The sequence below is a fragment of the Myxine glutinosa genome, chromosome 3 (genome assembly GCF_964187855.1).
Source record: "Myxine glutinosa chromosome 3, kmMyxGlut1.1, whole genome shotgun sequence".
Taxonomy (NCBI): Eukaryota; Metazoa; Chordata; class Myxini; order Myxiniformes; family Myxinidae; genus Myxine; species Myxine glutinosa.
This window is the reverse complement of record NC_136263.1, coordinates 66,033,822-66,052,682: the sequence shown is the minus strand read 5'-3', so window position 1 is coordinate 66,052,682 and position 18,861 is coordinate 66,033,822. Positions and strand designations below refer to the sequence as shown.

The following is an 18,861-nucleotide window of genomic DNA, read 5'->3' as shown; positions in this document are numbered from 1 at the left end:
TTTCCATGGAGTGGTTTCAGAGATTTTGAGGTGCGAAGTTTTTCCAAGATGGCGCCTGCACCACGTGACCAATGATGTCATAATTATCATTAAAATATTCTACAGGCGGAGGTGCTCGTATAGTAAAATTTCGTGTCAATTGAACCAAGAATTGCAGAGAAAAAAAATTCATACTGATCAGATCAAGCATTGTACTGTCGAATTATGACGTCATAATTAAGGTGCTGATGACATCATCACTAACCTATCTTATCCCCCATGGGGAGTGCTTGACAACGCACCATGTTTCAATTTTTTCCATGGAGCGGTTTCGGAAATATAGAGGTGCAACGTCCAAGATTCCAAGATGGCGCCTGTACCACGTGACCTATGGCGTCATAATTATCAATATAAAATTCAACAGGTGGAGGCGGTCCTATGGTAAAATGTCATGTCAATTGGACCAACAGTTGCTGAGAAACGATGCAATGGCTTTCTATAACCAGTTATCTGGTACTCATTTTGCCAATCTCTGAAGGATGAACAGGCTGAGTCAACCCCACCTGGCGTTAATCCAACGGGATTCGAACTCGTGACGTTAGGATCCCAAGCCCACCACCCTAACCATTAGGCCAACACCAGGTATATCTTATGAGAAATGCTCAATTTCAAATGCAATAGATAACTAGTTCAATTATTTTGCTTTGCTTAATTGATTTTAAGTTCTCTATTTAACTATGTTGTTCCTGTTGTGTGTGTGCCAGGTGAAGGACATCCTGCTGATATGGAGATGGGTCAGTCAAAGCACGTGATCCACATTCTTAGCGGAACTGCAGGAATTATTCAGGTGGTACTGTGCCTATTCTGGATCCTGAAAGGTTCCTCGAGCGTTGTAGAAAACACCAGAATTCGTCCTGGCGCCATCATTGTGACTTGTACCGGGACTTCTCCAGCTTGGCCCATCAGTGCCTTGATATACCTTGGTATTCTCACTGGTATCTGCTACATCCTCACCTTAAAGGCTCGCAAGCTCAAAATGGCCTTTAATTTGCCAAAGTTTATCAACTTTAGCATGACCATTTGCTTCATGGTTGCCTTGGCCTTCCTTCCAGCTTACAGTAGCACCCAAGGCAGCTTCCAAGACGTCACAGAGATGTTTGCGGTCTTAGCAACAGCGTACACCTTGCTCGGTTGTCTCTTTGTACCGAAGTGTTACGTTGTAATATTCAAAGTACATTGAGAAGTATCACACAGAGCATGAATATCTGTTTTGAAGATATAAAGCAGAAATCTAGTTCAATTCCTTAACGAGCTGCCAAACTCATTCTTGCACTTGATTGGGTGACCAGCTGGATATTTTTGCTGATATACATATGAAGATTTAAGTTTAGCAACAGCACTATCATGTGAACTTCTCAATCCCATTCATTGATTCTTTAAACGAAATAAACTTTTTCGCAATAACAAACTATTGGATGTTTTTTTCTTCGTTTTATCACGGCTGAACCACAATGGAGGCCTAACGAGACATCACAGAACATGATGCACTTATCTTATATTACTGCGAGCCTGAAATAACAGGGGAATCAATTGATCGAGAGTGATGAGGTTTGCAAATCTTTTTTATATACTCGTATATAAATGAAGTTTTGTCTGTCTGTCTGCCAATCTGTCTGTCAATTCATCGATAGAATCGGCCCCATCGCTTGTAACCCCATCATATCCTCTTGGCAAATGGAGATACTAGAAAAAAAACACAAACCTACAGGGTAGAGGGTTCAGGGGAAAGACCCCAATTCTCTCTATGTAAATGTGTATCGCATATCGCCACCCAGTGGTAGCCAGGATTAGAAATCAATCAATCAATCAATCACACACACACACACACACACACACACACACACACACACACACACACACACACACACACACACACACACACACACACACACACACACACACACACACACACACACACACACACTCCATTTTTCCGTTCTCCAACCTATAGCTTTGTCTTTAAAAAACAACGTTTCGGCCAGCAACCCAGCGAGCGCTGAGCCTCCACTAGCCTTCATCAAGAGAAGTTCCCTTGTTCACCTCCTCCTAGATATACCTGGGGGGAGGGGTGGGCCTATTCTATCAACCAATCACAAAGCTGTGTTGCGAGACCTCGTGACCATAGACCCATGCTCGGCTTATGTTGCAAGTGTTTTGTGTGTGTTTGAGCGGTGTATTGTATTTTGTTGTCCGTGTTGCCTGTGTCGGCTATGTCCCACTTTGTCTTTGTCCTCCTCCCAGCATCGGTGTCTCTCTGGTGTATTTATGCACGAGAGGTCCGTATGCCTGTGGTAACGCCACAGTCTCCTCTGTCAATGGTGCCCTCGTTTGACCAGTGTGCCAGGCCTCCAGTATTCGCCTCCTGGCCCGGTTCGGGGATGCCGCCAGCACGTTCACATTGTCCCATAGAGGAACATGGCCCGCCCTTATTCCATGCTTGGCGATAGCAGATCTTTCTGGGTGATTACACTCAAATAGTGGGGCGGCTTAGCCCAAATATTCAAAAGAATTGTGCATTTTGTGATACAAGCACCAAATTTGGCACAAATGTACATTAATATGTTGCGAACATTTTCAGATATTGGGCCACTTGAAATTCCGTAATTTTTTTTTTCAAATTTTTTCAAATTTCGTAATTTCAAATTTTTCGGGTGACACCGTCACAATTTCGGTCTTCGAGGCCGGCCGATAGGCAAAGTGTGACCGGAAGGGACGAGGTTCTCCTGACCACGTGGCCCTCGATCTGGGAAGCGAGAGGCGTTCCATTAGTGGACGCGCCCCTCACGCCCGACTTTTGGGCGGCCCCGGCAGGCCGTTTGTTTTGACGTTCCGTGACAGGCCCCGCACCCCCACCTCCGGGCCGACCGGAAGCTTGTGCTGAGTACATCATACCTGAACAACTCAGTGAGGCAGAACACAGCAGTGCACACCAGGGTGACCCCTTCAGTGCATAAACCAATTAACCTGTCCACTGCAGGGCATATAGAAATGAAGTTATTTTCTGCATATAATAATAATATAAGTTCAGTTCTATATAACAATTTCTGTTATCACCACTACCACTACAACTACCACTACTACAAGCTTTGTCTGGAATTTTGTGGACTAACAGACAAACAGACATACAGACAAGCTGGGATCAAAACATTACCTCCTTCCACCATTGAGTGTAGAGGTAAACATCATGGAAATTATATCATGCCCTAGATTTAATTCATGCTTACCCGTGTATTTGCTTCACTGGTTCACAAGGTCTTTTGCATACATGTAATTCAGACTCTCGTCTTCATTGCTGACCACACAATGTTCGCAACATATTAATGTACATTTGTGCCAAATTTGGTGCTTGTATCACAAAATGCACAATTCTTTTGAATATTTGGGCTAAGCCGCCCCATTATATCGGCCGGCCTCGAAGACCGAAATTGTGACGGTGTCACCCGAAAAATTTGAAATTACGAAATTTGAAAAAAAAAATTACGGAATTTCAAGTGGCCCAATATCTGAAAATGTTCGCAACATATTAATGTACATTTGTGCCAAATTTGGTGCTTGTATCACAAAATGCACAACAGGTTTGCTATGCTGCTACACTAAAAGGCCTTGTGGTGTTCATTAATGCGCTGGCCTAAGGTTCTTCCAGTCTCGCCTATGTATTCTCCACCACAGTCACATGGAATGGTGTATACCACACCTGTGCAATCATTCTTCAGTCTTTTGTCTTTGACGTTGGTCAGTGCACGTCTCAAGGTGTATATAGTTTGGTAGTTAACCCTCACCCCGACCGGTCTCAAAATCCTGCCAATCCTTTGAGATACCCGTGGCACAAATGGTAGCATTACTTTTAATTGTTCCAGATATATATATATATATATATATATATATATATATATATATATATATATATATATATATATATATATATATATATATATATATATATATACATATATACACATATATATATATATATATATATATATATATATATTGTTACAGACACGACTTTGATGTTAAGGTGGGCCGAGCGGAATGGCCGTCGTGTCCGCACAAATTACCCGATTGTACTCGACGTTGACGGAGCCGCGCTACGCTGGATCAATAAAGGAAAAGAAGACACACGGCTGAATTATAATGACAGACACCAATGTTTCGATTCTCAATTATATTCGTACGGAAAGGTTAGATTACAGGGGCTAGAGGTATATCACAGAAAGACAGGCACTTAGACACACTCTTATATTAACCCCGGACAGACGACAGACAAACGGGACAACGGCTGACTCACACGGGGGTTGATGGCAGGAAAGCGGGTATCGATGGCTCAAGGTGCACTCTTGGCTCAAAGCAGGGTACAGTCCGGTCCAAAGATGCGGGGAGGTCACAGCGCTCGGAGGGGACGTTCTTTCTCAGGCGGGTCCTCTTCCTCTCAGCGATCGCAGGCAACGTTCTTTCTCCAGCTGGGGGCGCATCTCACGTCACATCCGGCGCGGGGCCGCGTATATCCGGCGGGGAGTGACACGCCCTCGGCTCGTTAGCGCCGCCCCAGATGGAATCGGTCCGCCCTTCTGATTGGGTGCGGGGGGTTACCAGGCTCCGCCCTTGAGGAGGAGCTGACAGCCAGCCCCTCCGTGGTAACCCCGTGGAGCGCGTGGTCAATGGCGCTAATCGAGCCGGTGTGAGGACGCATCCTCCCCCGCGCCGCCGCCATCTCCTCTGTTGTTGTTGTAATTGTTGGGGAAGAAGATGGAAGGAGGTATGGGAAAGGTCCTAAACTCACTACTGATGCCATATAATCACATTCTGGTGCAACGAAGAGTCAGAATTAATGGAAACGAGTCCTTAACTGACATAGATTAAGAATAACTAGGAAGATGTCCGAAAGTGGTCTACGTGTGGTGCGGTGGACCTGGGCACGACATTTAATGGGGGAATAAGGGGAAGGTCGGCTCTGCTGAGTGTTATTTACATGCAATGGGACTAGGGAATGGGGGATTGGGGAAAGTTGGGGAGTATTGGAGAAATAGGGGAATATTTACAAGCGGATATGGAGGCCAAATTCCATATTCGCAACATTGCACCTTTCTCTACCCTCGGGGCGTCCCGACCCGATAAATTTTTACCTACTTTAGTGTGGCACGCAATGTAGTTCCCTCTACTATTAACTCTACCCTGAGTGCGACAGTTTTACAGATATTCACAAATGAGTAAATATGTCCCCCTGCGACGTTGCACCCTTCTCCTCACAGAAACACACCCACAGGATAACCGAATCCGGAAAGAATTCTCAAACTACACATACAGCCGGTAGGGAGCATTATTTACACGACTACGCTGCTATTTACACTACGATCCAGGACCTGTTTTTGGAGGGACACATGCAGATGTTATGCATAGAGAGAGCGCGCTTGCCAGCATCGATACACCAACCCACGAGTGCTCTGTGGCCGACGGCCTTTAATAACGTGCAGAGCACCCTTCCCGAGCATCAAAAGCACCACCCCACCACCAATCGGTGCAGTCACCATTGTTCATTGGAATAAAAATAAATTCGACAACCCCTAACCCTGCAGGTGTCTCTTGCTCTTCTTGTGGTGCACTTGGTGTTAACTAAAAGTGGTTCACCTGTATGGCATAGGTGCCACGTTGACCCATAGGTCCATCCCCGGGTGGTGCTTGGCCGCAAACGAACTGCGGTCCATTGTGGGTGGCCACAAACATTGCGGTCCATATGGTGTATCGATCCCGGCAGCAAACAGCGAAAGTGCAGGCCCACAACTGCGCAGCCAGCACCTCTCTCTCCTCTCTCTCTACCCCAAAGCCAGATCCTCGGAGGTGGGAGACAAAAGAAGCAGACAAGTGAGTAAGGTGGTAAGGGCGCAAAAGTGCACGCAATGTAAGGTGATGCACACTGGGGGCACATGGGAACCAGGTGAGACAGGTACGTTCCTATCGTACGCCCCCCCCCCCACCAGGTAACCTACATGGCCCCTCCCTTACCCCTTACTGTATCCACAAAACACAACACTACCCATAAACATCTACTTTACAAATCAACAAACATCCCTACTGTCTTCCCCGTTCCTCCCATAAACCAAATTCGTCTTCTCTCCCTCCTAACCAATCAAATTTGCCATTTTCAACTCTCATCAAAATTTGCCATTTTCAACTCAACATCAAAATTTGCCATTACCAATTCATCATCAGTCCCTCCTAGGGAGGGAGAGATGGAATCACCCCAATGTCTCATCCACGTCGTGATGCGTCTCACAAATCCACAGCAATTCTCATTTCTGCAACAAAACCAAGAAAACACAGGTGTGGAGTCATCATCATCACCACAGGTAAGTGGCTGCGTATGGTGCGACAGGTTCATCAATCCTAACTATTTCCTAAATGACTTTAACAACTTTACACTACCCGGGGTCTTCCTCCGGCCAAACCATTGGCCCTCTTACACTATGGGTTCTAAAAACCAATTCCCATTGGCCAAACTGTGGTGCTCTTCAATTTGGGGTCTCACTCCCCCGATTCATCTCCCGGTGCCCTCGCACAATTTCTGGGCTGCGGCGTGTACCTCTCCCAGTGGGTCTACCCACCTGCACACCTCCACCACTGCAGTTGCCTCCGAGCTTACCTGCTCCTTACCCTAACCTAACTACCTGGGGAAGGCCCTCTGGCACTCTCCCCACTCGGTGCCCTCTCTGGCACTGGGCTACCCGGGTCCGTCCTCCGGATCCTCGGGCCCCATCCACAACTCTACCGGCTCCCAGAGCCCACCTGCGGCCTCACCTGGCCGACATCCTCACAGTGGTGGAGTGCTCAACCAACTACACACACTAACAGGCTACACGCCCAGCCATTTCCACAACACTAATGCACCCATTCACAACACCATTCTGCAACCGCACCACAGATGCCAATATCCAACCACAATTTACCTATACCCTCTACCTAACACTTACACTACCCGCCCCGGGTACTCGTGAAAGGGGTCCACTCTTCCCCCATCCACACCTTCGCACCATGCACACCACTCCGTACCACTTACTCCAACTCTCTCCACACACCTGTACCTGCACACCTGTGCTCTCACACCTGGTGCCACCTGCACCCTTCTCTCCCCAAGCGCATTCGCGCTGATCCACAACACTCATTACTCACACACTGTTCCACACACCTGTCCAGTTGCACACCTGTGCAATCACACCTGTTCAATTCTCACACACACGGCATCATCTCAGCTAACTACTCCCTTCTGAAACTTGCGCTTCCCAGTCGTCCCTTCTAAACTATTGCGCTCCCACGTCATTATCATCCACCCTAATCTACCTGCGTCCCCACTACAGGTATCAGTCACTAACTAAACTTAACGTTACCTACTGTCATCTTCTAGGGCCCTATCAATATAACCTAACCCACCCGGGCTAGTTTTCACTGCCATACACCCCATAAACTATTGCTCCTTTGCCCCCACCTGTGAGGGATGGTGGATTTGCCATCCCACCACATCGGGGGTCTCTCACTATCAATTTTGCACGTCAAATTTCAACAAATCAAAAATTTGCCAATCCTACTCATCATCTGCCAATCACTACTGCCAATCCTTTGCCAATCACCAAATTTTGTTTTTCTCCAATTTTGGGTCCAAAACACTAACCTCATCACCCGTCTACTCACTAATACCTCTCGGTGCGCCAATTCCCGTCCAAAGCCCGGCTTCGTAAAGCCAAGCAATGGATGCTGGTTGTTCTGTGCCAGTGGCTGGCTGCATCCTGCCTTCGGTGCAGGGAAGGAGGTTTACCCGGCCAGAGATCCCACGCACCTTCTCGGCACGGAGCCATCCAATGTCCCGATCTCGACCTGCCGGAATTCCTCAACAAAAAGTGGTCGCCATGACGACTCTTTCTATCGGGCCGCCCGCTCCGCCTAGTGGAGCACGGACGTTCAAAGCGAGGCCCAGCACGGATCGCGCACGGCGGTCCTTTTGAACCCGCCGTGGCTCGGATCCCCGCTGGTTCTCGCGGCACGCGAAGCCCGGCACGCACCGAGGGCCCGCTTCGGCTAAAAGTCGACCTGACCTTTAACCCGTGTAACGTCGATGCTTCACCTGCATGCTTACACCCCGCAGCCCGTTCCTTGCTCATACATGCAGCTGTTCCCATTCTCCTTGTACCGTGCCTTACACACCCAGGTACACCCATTCCACTCACAGCCTTGGTCACACACCTGACCACCGAACACTTTGGCACACATTCGTTGGTAGCACACCTCACCAATACACCTCTTCGCGCCCCCTCCTCGGTCACCTCCTCTGTGACAATCACAGGTGTGCCCTCATTCGCACACCCAACCACGTGCCTCACCACCAACTCCAGCGTGCATTCCCACTCACGCTCTACCATTCCAGGTGTGCATCCTTCCATCCCAGGTGTACATCCTCGCTCACCTGTCACAACCAACTCACTCTCCTTGTCACTCTCACTACTCTCACCTCCACTCGTGACAACGCACTCACCCTTACTCCCGACAGCGCACTCTTTCCCCATGCACCTGTCCGTCACACACCTTTCTCGCGCACACTCTCCTGTTACACCCTCTGTAACACTCACCACAGGTGTGCATTCTTCCTTGCCTTTGACAGCGCACTCTTTCCCCATGCACCTGTCCGTCACACACCTTTCTCGCGCACACTCTCCCGTTACACCCTCTGTAACACTCACCACACCGCGCTTCCACGTGCTCCCTCGCACACGCGCTACGACCGACTCACTCTCGCCAGCACCCTCACTCCTTGGCACGCACTTTTTCCTCACACACCCCAGAGTCGGACTTTCTTGCACACCTCCTTTTTCGCACACCAGACCTGTTGCACACTTCACCCACGGCCTCTCACGAACACTCGGGTCCATCTCGACCCCCAAGCTTATTAAATCCCCTGGCGCATCATACGCACGACCATATTGGTCACCACTTACACCGGGTCCTCTTCCTCTTCGCTTCTCCTCCATCACCTGCGAATCCCTCATCCGGTTAATGAGCACATCATCACGATCCGAACACAGACTCTGGACCAATTCTTTTACCTCCTCTTTTATCTCTTTCTTATCCTCTCTCCGTCGCTTTTTAATTTCGCTCACCCCCTCTTCCACTTCTTCTAATTTCTGCTTCACCTCCTTCATCTCCTCGTGCGCCCCTTTAAGTTCTTCCTCCAAGGCTACCTTGACCGTTTCCATGTGCGTCCTCACCTGCCGGTCCTTCGTCTCCATTACCTCTACCACCTCGTCCAACCTCGTTGTCAGTCCCTCTCGTACCATCTGACATTCCCTCTTCGTCGCTATCAAGTCGTTTTTTATGTCGTTTTGTGTCGCTTTTAAACCTCCCAATACCGCAGTGTTCCTTTGAACCTGCTCCGTTAGTCCTTTTTGTCCCTCCGTCAGCTGTTCCACCTCCTGCGTCAGGACCTCTATGCCCCCTTGTAACTTTACAGTCCCCTTTCTCACCTCCTTCTCCATGTGCTCCTTACAATGCCTCACCTCCTCGCGCACTCCTCCGACCTCCTCACTCACTCCTCTTCTGATCTCTTCTCCCATCACTTGCATCTCCTGCCCAGATGCCACCCTCATCTGCTCCATTTCCTCCCTGTGAGCATCCAGTTTGGCTTCTACCCCCATTCTGACCCCCTCTATCTGCTGCCCCATTTGGTTAACTTCCCTTTCCGCTTGGTCCCTCATGTCCCTCAATTTGCCTTCCATGGTGTTTTCTAACCCCTCTAACCCTTTTTGCATCCCTTCCATTTGATTCTCTTGAGCGGCCATTCTGTTTTCTACCCCCGTTAACCCCTCCTGTATTTCCCCTAATCTATCGTCTAATTTCCCAAATTTCATGTCTAATCCCTTAAAATTATTGTCTAATCCCTTAAAATTATTGTCTAATCCCTTAAAATTATTGTCTAATCCCTCACTGGTACCCCTCGCTTCGTCCCTCATTACCCCCATTTGGTTTCCCATTACCCCCAATTGCTCACTCTGAGCATCCATCCGGTTCCCCATTACCCCCATTTGGTTTCCCAACCGCTCACTATCAGCCCTCATTCCCACCATTTGTTCCATAAGGGCCCTCATTTGCAGGAGGAAAAGGTTCGAATCCACCAGGGGCGCTGCCGCGGGCGTGGACGCCGTGGCCACCTCGTGCGTGACAACGCTATTTTGCGACCCTGCCGCCCTCACTGCTTCGCTCTCCTCGCGTCCCTCAATTTGGTCCTGGACCGACCCTGATTCACTCTCCCCTACCGGACCCCAGCCGTCTTGATCCGCCATAGCGCGACTTCCAAAATTCGAGTTTCGTAACACAAATCCAAATTTTGCTGTTATAATTTCGTCGAGCGCAGTAACCGCGGGACCGCGCTCCGGATCGATTTTGTCGAGCGCAGTACGCACTCCGAATCGATTTTCCCTCCCAAAATTTGGGCCTAACTAATTTAGTCCCGGGTCCGAATCTCACTCCTCGACACCAATTGTTACTGTACTAACACAATTGGTGTCCAAAATTTGGGCTAAATAAATTTAGTCCCAGGTTCGAATCCAACTCCTGACAACCAATTGTTACAGACACGACTTTGATGTTAAGGTGGGCCGAGCGGAATGGCCGTCGTGTCCGCACAAATTACCCGATTGTACTCGACGTTGACGGAGCCGCGCTACGCTGGATCAATAAAGGAAAAGAAGACACACGGCTGAATTATAATGACAGACACCAATGTTTCGATTCTCAATTATATTCGTACGGAAAGGTTAGATTACAGGGGCTAGAGGTATATCACAGAAAGACAGGCACTTAGACACACTCTTATATTAACCCCGGACAGACGACAGACAAACGGGACAACGGCTGACTCACACGGGGGTTGATGGCAGGAAAGCGGGTATCGATGGCTCAAGGTGCACTCTTGGCTCAAAGCAGGGTACAGTCCGGTCCAAAGATGCGGGGAGGTCACAGCGCTCGGAGGGGACGTTCTTTCTCAGGCGGGTCCTCTTCCTCTCAGCGATCGCAGGCAACGTTCTTTCTCCAGCTGGGGGCGCATCTCACGTCACATCCGGCGCGGGGCCGCGTATATCCGGCGGGGAGTGATACGCCCTCGGCTCGTTAGCGCCGCCCCAGATGGAATCGGTCCGCCCTTCTGATTGGGTGCGGGGGGTTACCAGGCTCCGCCCTTGAGGAGGAGCTGACAGCCAGCCCCTCCGTGGTAACCCCGTGGAGCGCGTGGTCAATGGCGCTAATCGAGCCGGTGTGAGGACGCATCCTCCCCCGCGCCGCCGCCATCTCCTCTGTTGTTGTTGTAATTGTTGGGGAAGAAGATGGAAGGAGGTATGGGAAAGGTCCTAAACTCACTACTGATGCCATATAATCACATTCTGGTGCAACGAAGAGTCAGAATTAATGGAAACGAGTCCTTAACTGACATAGATTAAGAATAACTAGGAAGATGTCCGAAAGTGGTCTACGTGTGGTGCGGTGGACCTGGGCACGACATTTAATGGGGGAATAAGGGGAAGGTCGGCTCTGCTGAGTGTTATTTACATGCAATGGGACTAGGGAATGGGGGATTGGGGAAAGTTGGGGAGTATTGGAGAAATAGGGGAATATTTACAAGCGGATATGGAGGCCAAATTCCATATTCGCAACAATATATACATATATATATATATATATATATATATATATATATATATATATATATATATATATATATATATATATATATATATATATACATATACATACATATACATATATACATATACATATACATACATACTAGTAAAAGTACCCGGCGTTGCCTGGGTAATAATGTCAATGAGTCATTTCCTGATGGTAATATGAAGAAAGAGGAGGGGAGGAGAGGAGGGAGAGGGAAGGGGAGAGGAGAGGAGGGAGAGAGAGGGGGGGAGGAGAGGAGAGGGAGAGAGAGGGGGGGAGGAGAGGAGAGGGAGAGAGAGGGGGGGAGGAGAGGAGAGAGAGAGAGAGAAGGGGGAGGAGAGGAGAGAGAGAGAGAGAAGGGGGAGGAGAGGAGGGAGAGAGGTGGGGAGGAAAGGATGGAGGGGGAGGAGAAGGAAAGGGGAAGGGGAGGAGGAGTGGGAAGAGGGCACGGAGGTATATAATATGGAGAGCCAATTGGCCACCTCGCAGCATTAGCCGCCGTGAAGCCACTGGAAATAGTCTGGCGGCCATATTGGGAAGCCGATTGTTTTGTAAACAAAGCCTGTCAAAGCAAAGGCGTGGCGCACTGATGATGCAGCTGGAGCGAATTTTAGGACCGCCGACTATTTAATTAATATAGAATACTAATATTTGAACTGATATTCGGGCTCAGAATCCCGTTCTTTAAGGAAATGGTGTTCATTAAGTTTGAAGTTGATTCTAGACGCATTTTTCCTGGGGAATCCAATGGTTTAGAGCTTGTTTGAAAAAAAAGTGCCCAAAATTACCGCTCGGTGTTCTTTATCGTTCTTCTCATGACCCAATCACCCACTAGTAGGAATAAGAATCCTGACATGTTACACCCCTGTTTAACTCCTGTCTTCACCTTGAACCATTCTGTTGTTTCACCTTGGTCGACGACCGCACATTGAAAGTCTTGGTAAAGGGCTTTTACAAGGTTCACTAATTTTCCAGGTATGCTGTATTTCTTCATTATGACCCAGACTTTCTCTGGGCAAGGAGTCGAAAGCTTTCTAGAAATCTATAAAATTGAGGTACATCGTCGTTTGCCATTCTTTGGCTTGTTCTATAATATTCCTCAATATAAAGATCTGATTTGTTGTCATGTTATATGATGTTACTTAATTCAGTCATTATATTGTAACTAAGATGTGTATGTTTCTATTACCGAGATGTTAGAAACCACGCAGATATAATGATAACCAGAGTTTATTCTACACTGACATGGGTCAGCAACACATCAACAGTGAGTCAGTCACATAAATGACATGAAACGCTGTCATGTAGTTAACCCACACAATTCTTGGGTTTCGGAAGTTTTTGCTATTCATAACATACAAGACTTACATGTTGCAATGGAACGTTCAGCAGGACATGGTAATTGTTACATGAATAATGGAGCGGAGATATAGACATCTCATGCAACACATCTTTTACAGTTTAAATATTTACACGAAGTGTTGGTGAACTCGCCATATCAGACAAAGGGCAACTATCCATTAACCATGGAAAATTAAAGATTTGTGTTCACAGATATACCATCAGATAAGATCTGCTTGCCACTGTTCTATGAACTATCTGTGAACACAAATCTTTAATTTTCCATGGTTAATGGTTGACCAAAGTTCACGAGTTTTTGAAAACAATGCAGGACAGTTAATACATGTTTGATCAGTTGTTCTACACAGGCAATTTTGCAGTGAACATAACACCCACAACTTATTCCACATACCTCAAAGCAATTCATCCCATATCAAACAATGATATAAACATGGACATAATGAAAAAGTAATGCCAATTGTACTTAAATACATTGAAAATGCACTTGCATGAACATCATAAATTGCAACCAAAAGTAGGCCTACTGGACCAGGTACTTCATTGCTTTTCAAACAAACGTATCGGTACTCAAGTCACCAAACAAAGTAGAAATACATATTTCTTGAGCTTCCAGCCCGACTTACTCTTCCAGTATTAAAACATAAATCAATAGATATACCTACAGGACTACATCTTCCACAACTAAACACCGATATATATTTATGCACAATTCTGCACAATTCACGCGACTACCATGTAGAGATGAGGTCGCTCTTATATTTCAGCTTGCTCTGGTGTTGCCTCACTGGTGAGCAAACAGGACCAGTTTGCAATATTTTTTCCTGATGCGCTCTTCCTTCATGTCATCATCGAGTGTTCTCACAACATGATGGAAACGTATCTTGCTGTATGATTGTGATACAGAATGTATTAAAGCAAACACATGGTTGCTGTCTGCCTCACAGTCAAACATGTGCCGATCCAAGGAAGCAAATGTAGACGGACCGACCTCAGAAAGGACAGAAGTGGAAATTGCCGCTCTTATCCCACTTTCACGAGGCATTTTGCCATTGGTTACAGCCAGGAGCCTCTTGACACAGCGTTCAGTCGCCTCACAGACACGAACAACACTGTGCGAGGGAACTATGAGGCCACCCCTGTTCTTGGTAACAATCAGGCTGTACATTGGTGTGGTTTGCCATTCTTCGTTGTTACTGGTCAATGCAGAAAGACATTGGCTACACTTCAGAGTCTTCCTCACCATCCTCACCACATAGCCGGCAATATAGCCAACACATGACTCTGTAAAGATGGAAAGTTGCTCAAAATTTGGAATATCCGCATAGTCGTGGTCCTCTTTTGCCGGCGATCTCAGCTCCAGGTCGTATCGTCTGGCCACCAACATGTCGTGACTCTCGTCAGGCACAGCCTGCTTTGCAACGCACTTGAAGGAAGCCGCATTCAGGATTCTGGTTGAGTCCTGTGCAGAACAGTTCCCACTTGCAGACTTGATGTCATGTCGCATCAAGAGGCGCTTATATGCGGCAACAAACTGCCGGGCCGTTGGGTTATTCCCACTTCCACATGCAATGCGGACCGCTCCAAAGAAAAGTTCAATGTGGTCTTGGCTCATTTTGTACGTGAGCAGGTATCGCAGGGGAGATGAGGCAGGTTTGACATATGTGAAATACAAAATTGTGACACTCTCTATGCAGATCATGAAACCTCGATCATGAAATCTCGATACTTCAATCTGAATCAATGAACGAGTCAATCAGACATCAGTCTGACATACTCACATAGCCCTAGTGAATACACAATACAGTTATATTTGAGATCTGTGTCGTATTGCACACCCTGCGCGTGGTCTAACATCATCAAATTCAAACACAGTGTTCAAACTTCATTGAAACTTCATTGAAACTGTAACGTATTATTCTGACTTGTATTTGCATTGTTGTTGTGGTTTATCGGACGCGCTTATTCGTCAGACACGAGTGAATCATCACCGCGTCAATAAACGCGCTTTCCGCTTCCGGCACGATGGAGTCTGCTTGAGTTCGTTACATGGTGTCAGAAGTTCGTTGATATTCACGCCATAAGCCGCCATTCGTCTCCATAAATATGGCATCTCCGAACTTTGATCATCCCTCGATCGACTGGGAGAGTCTGGATCTCTACCAGGAGTTTTGCCGGTTCAGAAATCACGTCAGTTTTGTCTTGTCAGGGCCGCTCGCAGACATAACGAAGCCTCGTCAAGCAGGATGGCTCGGAACGTGGATCGGCGAACAAGGTCGTCAAATCTACCAAACTCTATCTTGGGAGGAAGGAGAGAAAGACGACCCGCAGGAAGTGCTGAACAAATTCCAGAACTATGTGCAGCCCAGAAAGAACAAAAGAGTTGCCAGACACCGACTGAAACAAAGGCGCCAGCGGAGTGGTGAGTCTTTTGATCATTTCATAAAAGATCTGAGGATAATTCTCATGGATTGCGATTACCAAGACCCAGACGACATAATCGTCGATTGCATCATTGATGGCAGCCATGATAAGAGGGTCCAAGAGAAATTACTCGATAGGGGTGAGGAGCTCTCACTAGCTAAAGCTATAGAAATTGGCCAACAGCTAGAGCTCTCGCAGAAACATATGAGAATAGTCCGAGATGAAGATGCTCTCATCTCAGCCCTCAGATCTGAAAACGAACGAACTCAGCACCAGACTCAACGTTGTAAGAGCAAGCCTGATAGGCATACACAAGCCACCGAGCTGTTCAAAGCTGAGAATCGGTTTCGGAATGACGGTCCCTGCAGCAAATGTGGCCAGTCAGTGCACAGGCAAGCCAAGTGTCCAGCAATTAATTCTAGCTGCTCCTACTGCAAGAAGCCTGGTCACTGGTTTGCGGCGTGTCGGAAGAGACCGCGACCTAAAGTCCCTTGATGAGGAGACCAGTCTAGATCATGTAGATCTTCCTCAAGAACTCGTCAAGGAATCTGAAATTTTAAGGATCTCCGCTCTACAACCAAGCATCAATACGGCTACTCATGACAAGTGGGCACAGACCGTCACGTTGCTGGGTCAGCCGACTCGGTTCCGGATTGACACGGGTGCAAGGTGCAACACACTAACACTCAACGACTACCAGTTAGTCCAGCACCTCGCAGGCGATCTACAATCGTCGCATAAAGTTCTTAAAACATACTCGAACCATACTATCCATCCTGTCGGTACCATGACACTCCCTCTCTCTCACAAAAACAAGACCGTTAGAGCCAGTTTTGAGGTCATTGACCTCGATCAGGAGAATGTAATGTCAGGCGCTACCTCGGAAGCCCTAGGCCTCATTGTCAAGCTCGATAAGTTGTCTCTTGTTCAGCCTCTAGTCAATGTGTCTCAGGAAGCAGTAATCTCTGAGTTTCCAGAAGTTGCCAAGACAACTGGAACTCTTCCCGGAACTTATCGGATCAAGCTTGTAGAAGGGTCACAGGGAGTAGTTCACGCTCCTCGCAGACAGCCTGCAGCATTGAGAGAGCAAATAGTTGACAAGCTACAAGAGATGGTCACCGAAGGTCACATCGCGAAGGTAGAACGACCAACTGAGTGGGTGAGTTCCATGGTAGTAGCTCTTCGCAACGGCAAAGTCCGCATCTGTATAGACCCCAAAGACTTAAACAAGTGCACAAAACGTGAGCACTACCCAATGAGAACTGTTCAGGAAGTTTTAGCTCAAATCCCTGGAGCCAAAGTATTTTCTGTGCTTGACGCCCGCAGTGGGTTCATGCAAATTCGCCTTGACGAGCCTTCTTCATTCTTGACCACGTTCAATACACCTGTAGGGAGATACCGCTGGCTGCGTCTCCCTTATGGATTGAGGTGCTCGCCGGAGATATTCCAGCGAATCATGGACCAGATGCTAGAAGGGATAGAATGGGCAACAGCGGTAATGGATGACATTTTAGTTGCTGGTCGTGACATCACCCACCACGACTGTGTACTGAAGCGAGTTATGCAACGAGCTACAAGTTATAACCTGCAACTAAACTTCCGAAAATGCCTCATCCGGCAAACCTCAGTCCCTTATGTAGGCCACCTGCTTACTGCAGAAGGAGTGCTACCAGATCCATTCAAGACGAAGGCAGTTGAGAAAATGCCACGTCCAACAGACAAACAAGGCGTCAAGCGCTTCCTTGGATTCGTTCAGTATTTAGGGAAGTTTATTCCCAACCTAAGTGACACAAGCAAGCCTCTCCGTGATCTCTGCAAGGCGGACGTGGAGTTCTCCTGGCAGTCAGCTCAGGAGCTGTCCTTCAAGAAGCTGAAGCAAGCATGTATTTCGGCCCCGGTCCTTCAGTACTACGATGTAAGTCAGCCAGTTGAAATACAAGCCGATGCCAGCCAAAACGCTGTAGGAGCCTGTTTGCTCCAGAATGGCAACCCTATAGCGTTCACATCACGCAGTATGACCGATACTGAGTGTCGCTACGCTATGATTGAGAAGGAAATGCTCTCAATCGTCCATGCAACAGAAGCATTTCACTACTATATCTTTGGAAAATCAGTAGTGGTATATAATGACCATAAACCCCTTGAGGAAATCTTCAAGAAGCCTCTCCTATCTTCTCCCATGCGTTTACAGCGTATGTTGCTCAAGCTTCAACGGTATGACTTGGAGGTTAACTACTGCCGTGGTTCTGAGATGGTGCTCCCCGACACATTGTCCCGTGCACCTCTACCGGACACCGACTCAGAAGCTGGGAAAGACCTTGAGCCTGTGAACATGTTCCAGTTCCTTGCGATCACGAGTGGGAAATACCTCGAAATCCAGGAAGCTACTCTGAGTCAAATGAGCCTTCTCTGCGGTGTCATTGCAAGTGGATGGCCTGACTCCCGAAAGGAAGTCCCAGCACAGGTCCGTCCGTACTTTGACTCCAGAACGCAATTGGCAGTCTCAGACAGTGTTGTCTACAAAGGCATGCGCCTTGTCATCCCGCCAAGCCTCAGACCCAGAATGCTGAGCTTGATTCATGAATCGCACCTCGGAGTGAACAAGTGTAAGCAGCGTGCTCGCGAGGTCATGTATTGGCCCTCAATGAACTCTGACATCGAAGAAACTGTACGGAATTGTTGCAAGTGTGCAGAGTATCAAAGCGCTCAGCAACGGGAGCCTCTCTTGCCGACTTACACGCCTGATCTTCCATTCATTGAAGTTGGAAGCGACGTTTTTGACTTCGAATCAAAGCAGTATTTGCTCACGGTCGATTATTACTCCAAGTTTGTGGAGGTGGATTGCCTCAAGGACATTACAGCTCGCTCTGTAATCGAAGCTCTCAAGCAGCAGTTTTGTCGACATGGTATTCCAGAGAAGCTGCGAAGCGATTCCGGAAGTCAGTACACGTCAGAGGAATTTTCTCAGTTTTGCAAAGAATATGGCATAACTCACGACATTGTGTCCCCCAAGCACCAACGTGCCAATGGAGAGGCAGAAAGAGCGATCCAGACAGTGAAAAGGCTCTGGAAGAAGTCAGCAGATAAGTACTTAGCCCTGCTAGACTACCACACCACTCCACTTGAAGGAATAAACTTGTCCCCGGCTCAGCTCCTAATGGGAAGACGCCCCAGAAACACACTGCCTTGCAACCGCACTCTTCTCATGCCTGCGCGGTATGACCATCACCTTGTGAGATCACGCCTTGACACACAGAAGGAGAAACAAAAATACTATCATGACAAGCCATCTATGTCAGATTTGCCACCGCTCCAGCCGGGAGACAGTGTTAGGATGTT

At 47.8% G+C, this 18,861-nt stretch overlaps 1 protein-coding gene and 1 long non-coding RNA gene across 3 annotated transcripts in view; one reads left to right on the top strand and one right to left on the bottom strand.

Annotated features, from left to right (window-relative positions):
* The window catches only part of LOC137423492 (extracellular calcium-sensing receptor-like), an 89,075-nt gene extending 87,628 nt beyond the window's left edge, over positions 1-1,447 (top strand). The window contains exon 9 of the mRNA XM_078774151.1: positions 744-1,447. Coding sequence (XP_078630277.1) covers positions 744-1,219 — 476 coding nt within the window. The 3' untranslated portion in view covers positions 1,220-1,447. The remainder of the gene's footprint in view (positions 1-743) is intronic.
* The window catches only part of LOC137423495 (uncharacterized), a 76,798-nt gene that overhangs the window by 27,056 nt on the left and 30,881 nt on the right, over positions 1-18,861 (bottom strand). The window lies entirely within an intron of this gene.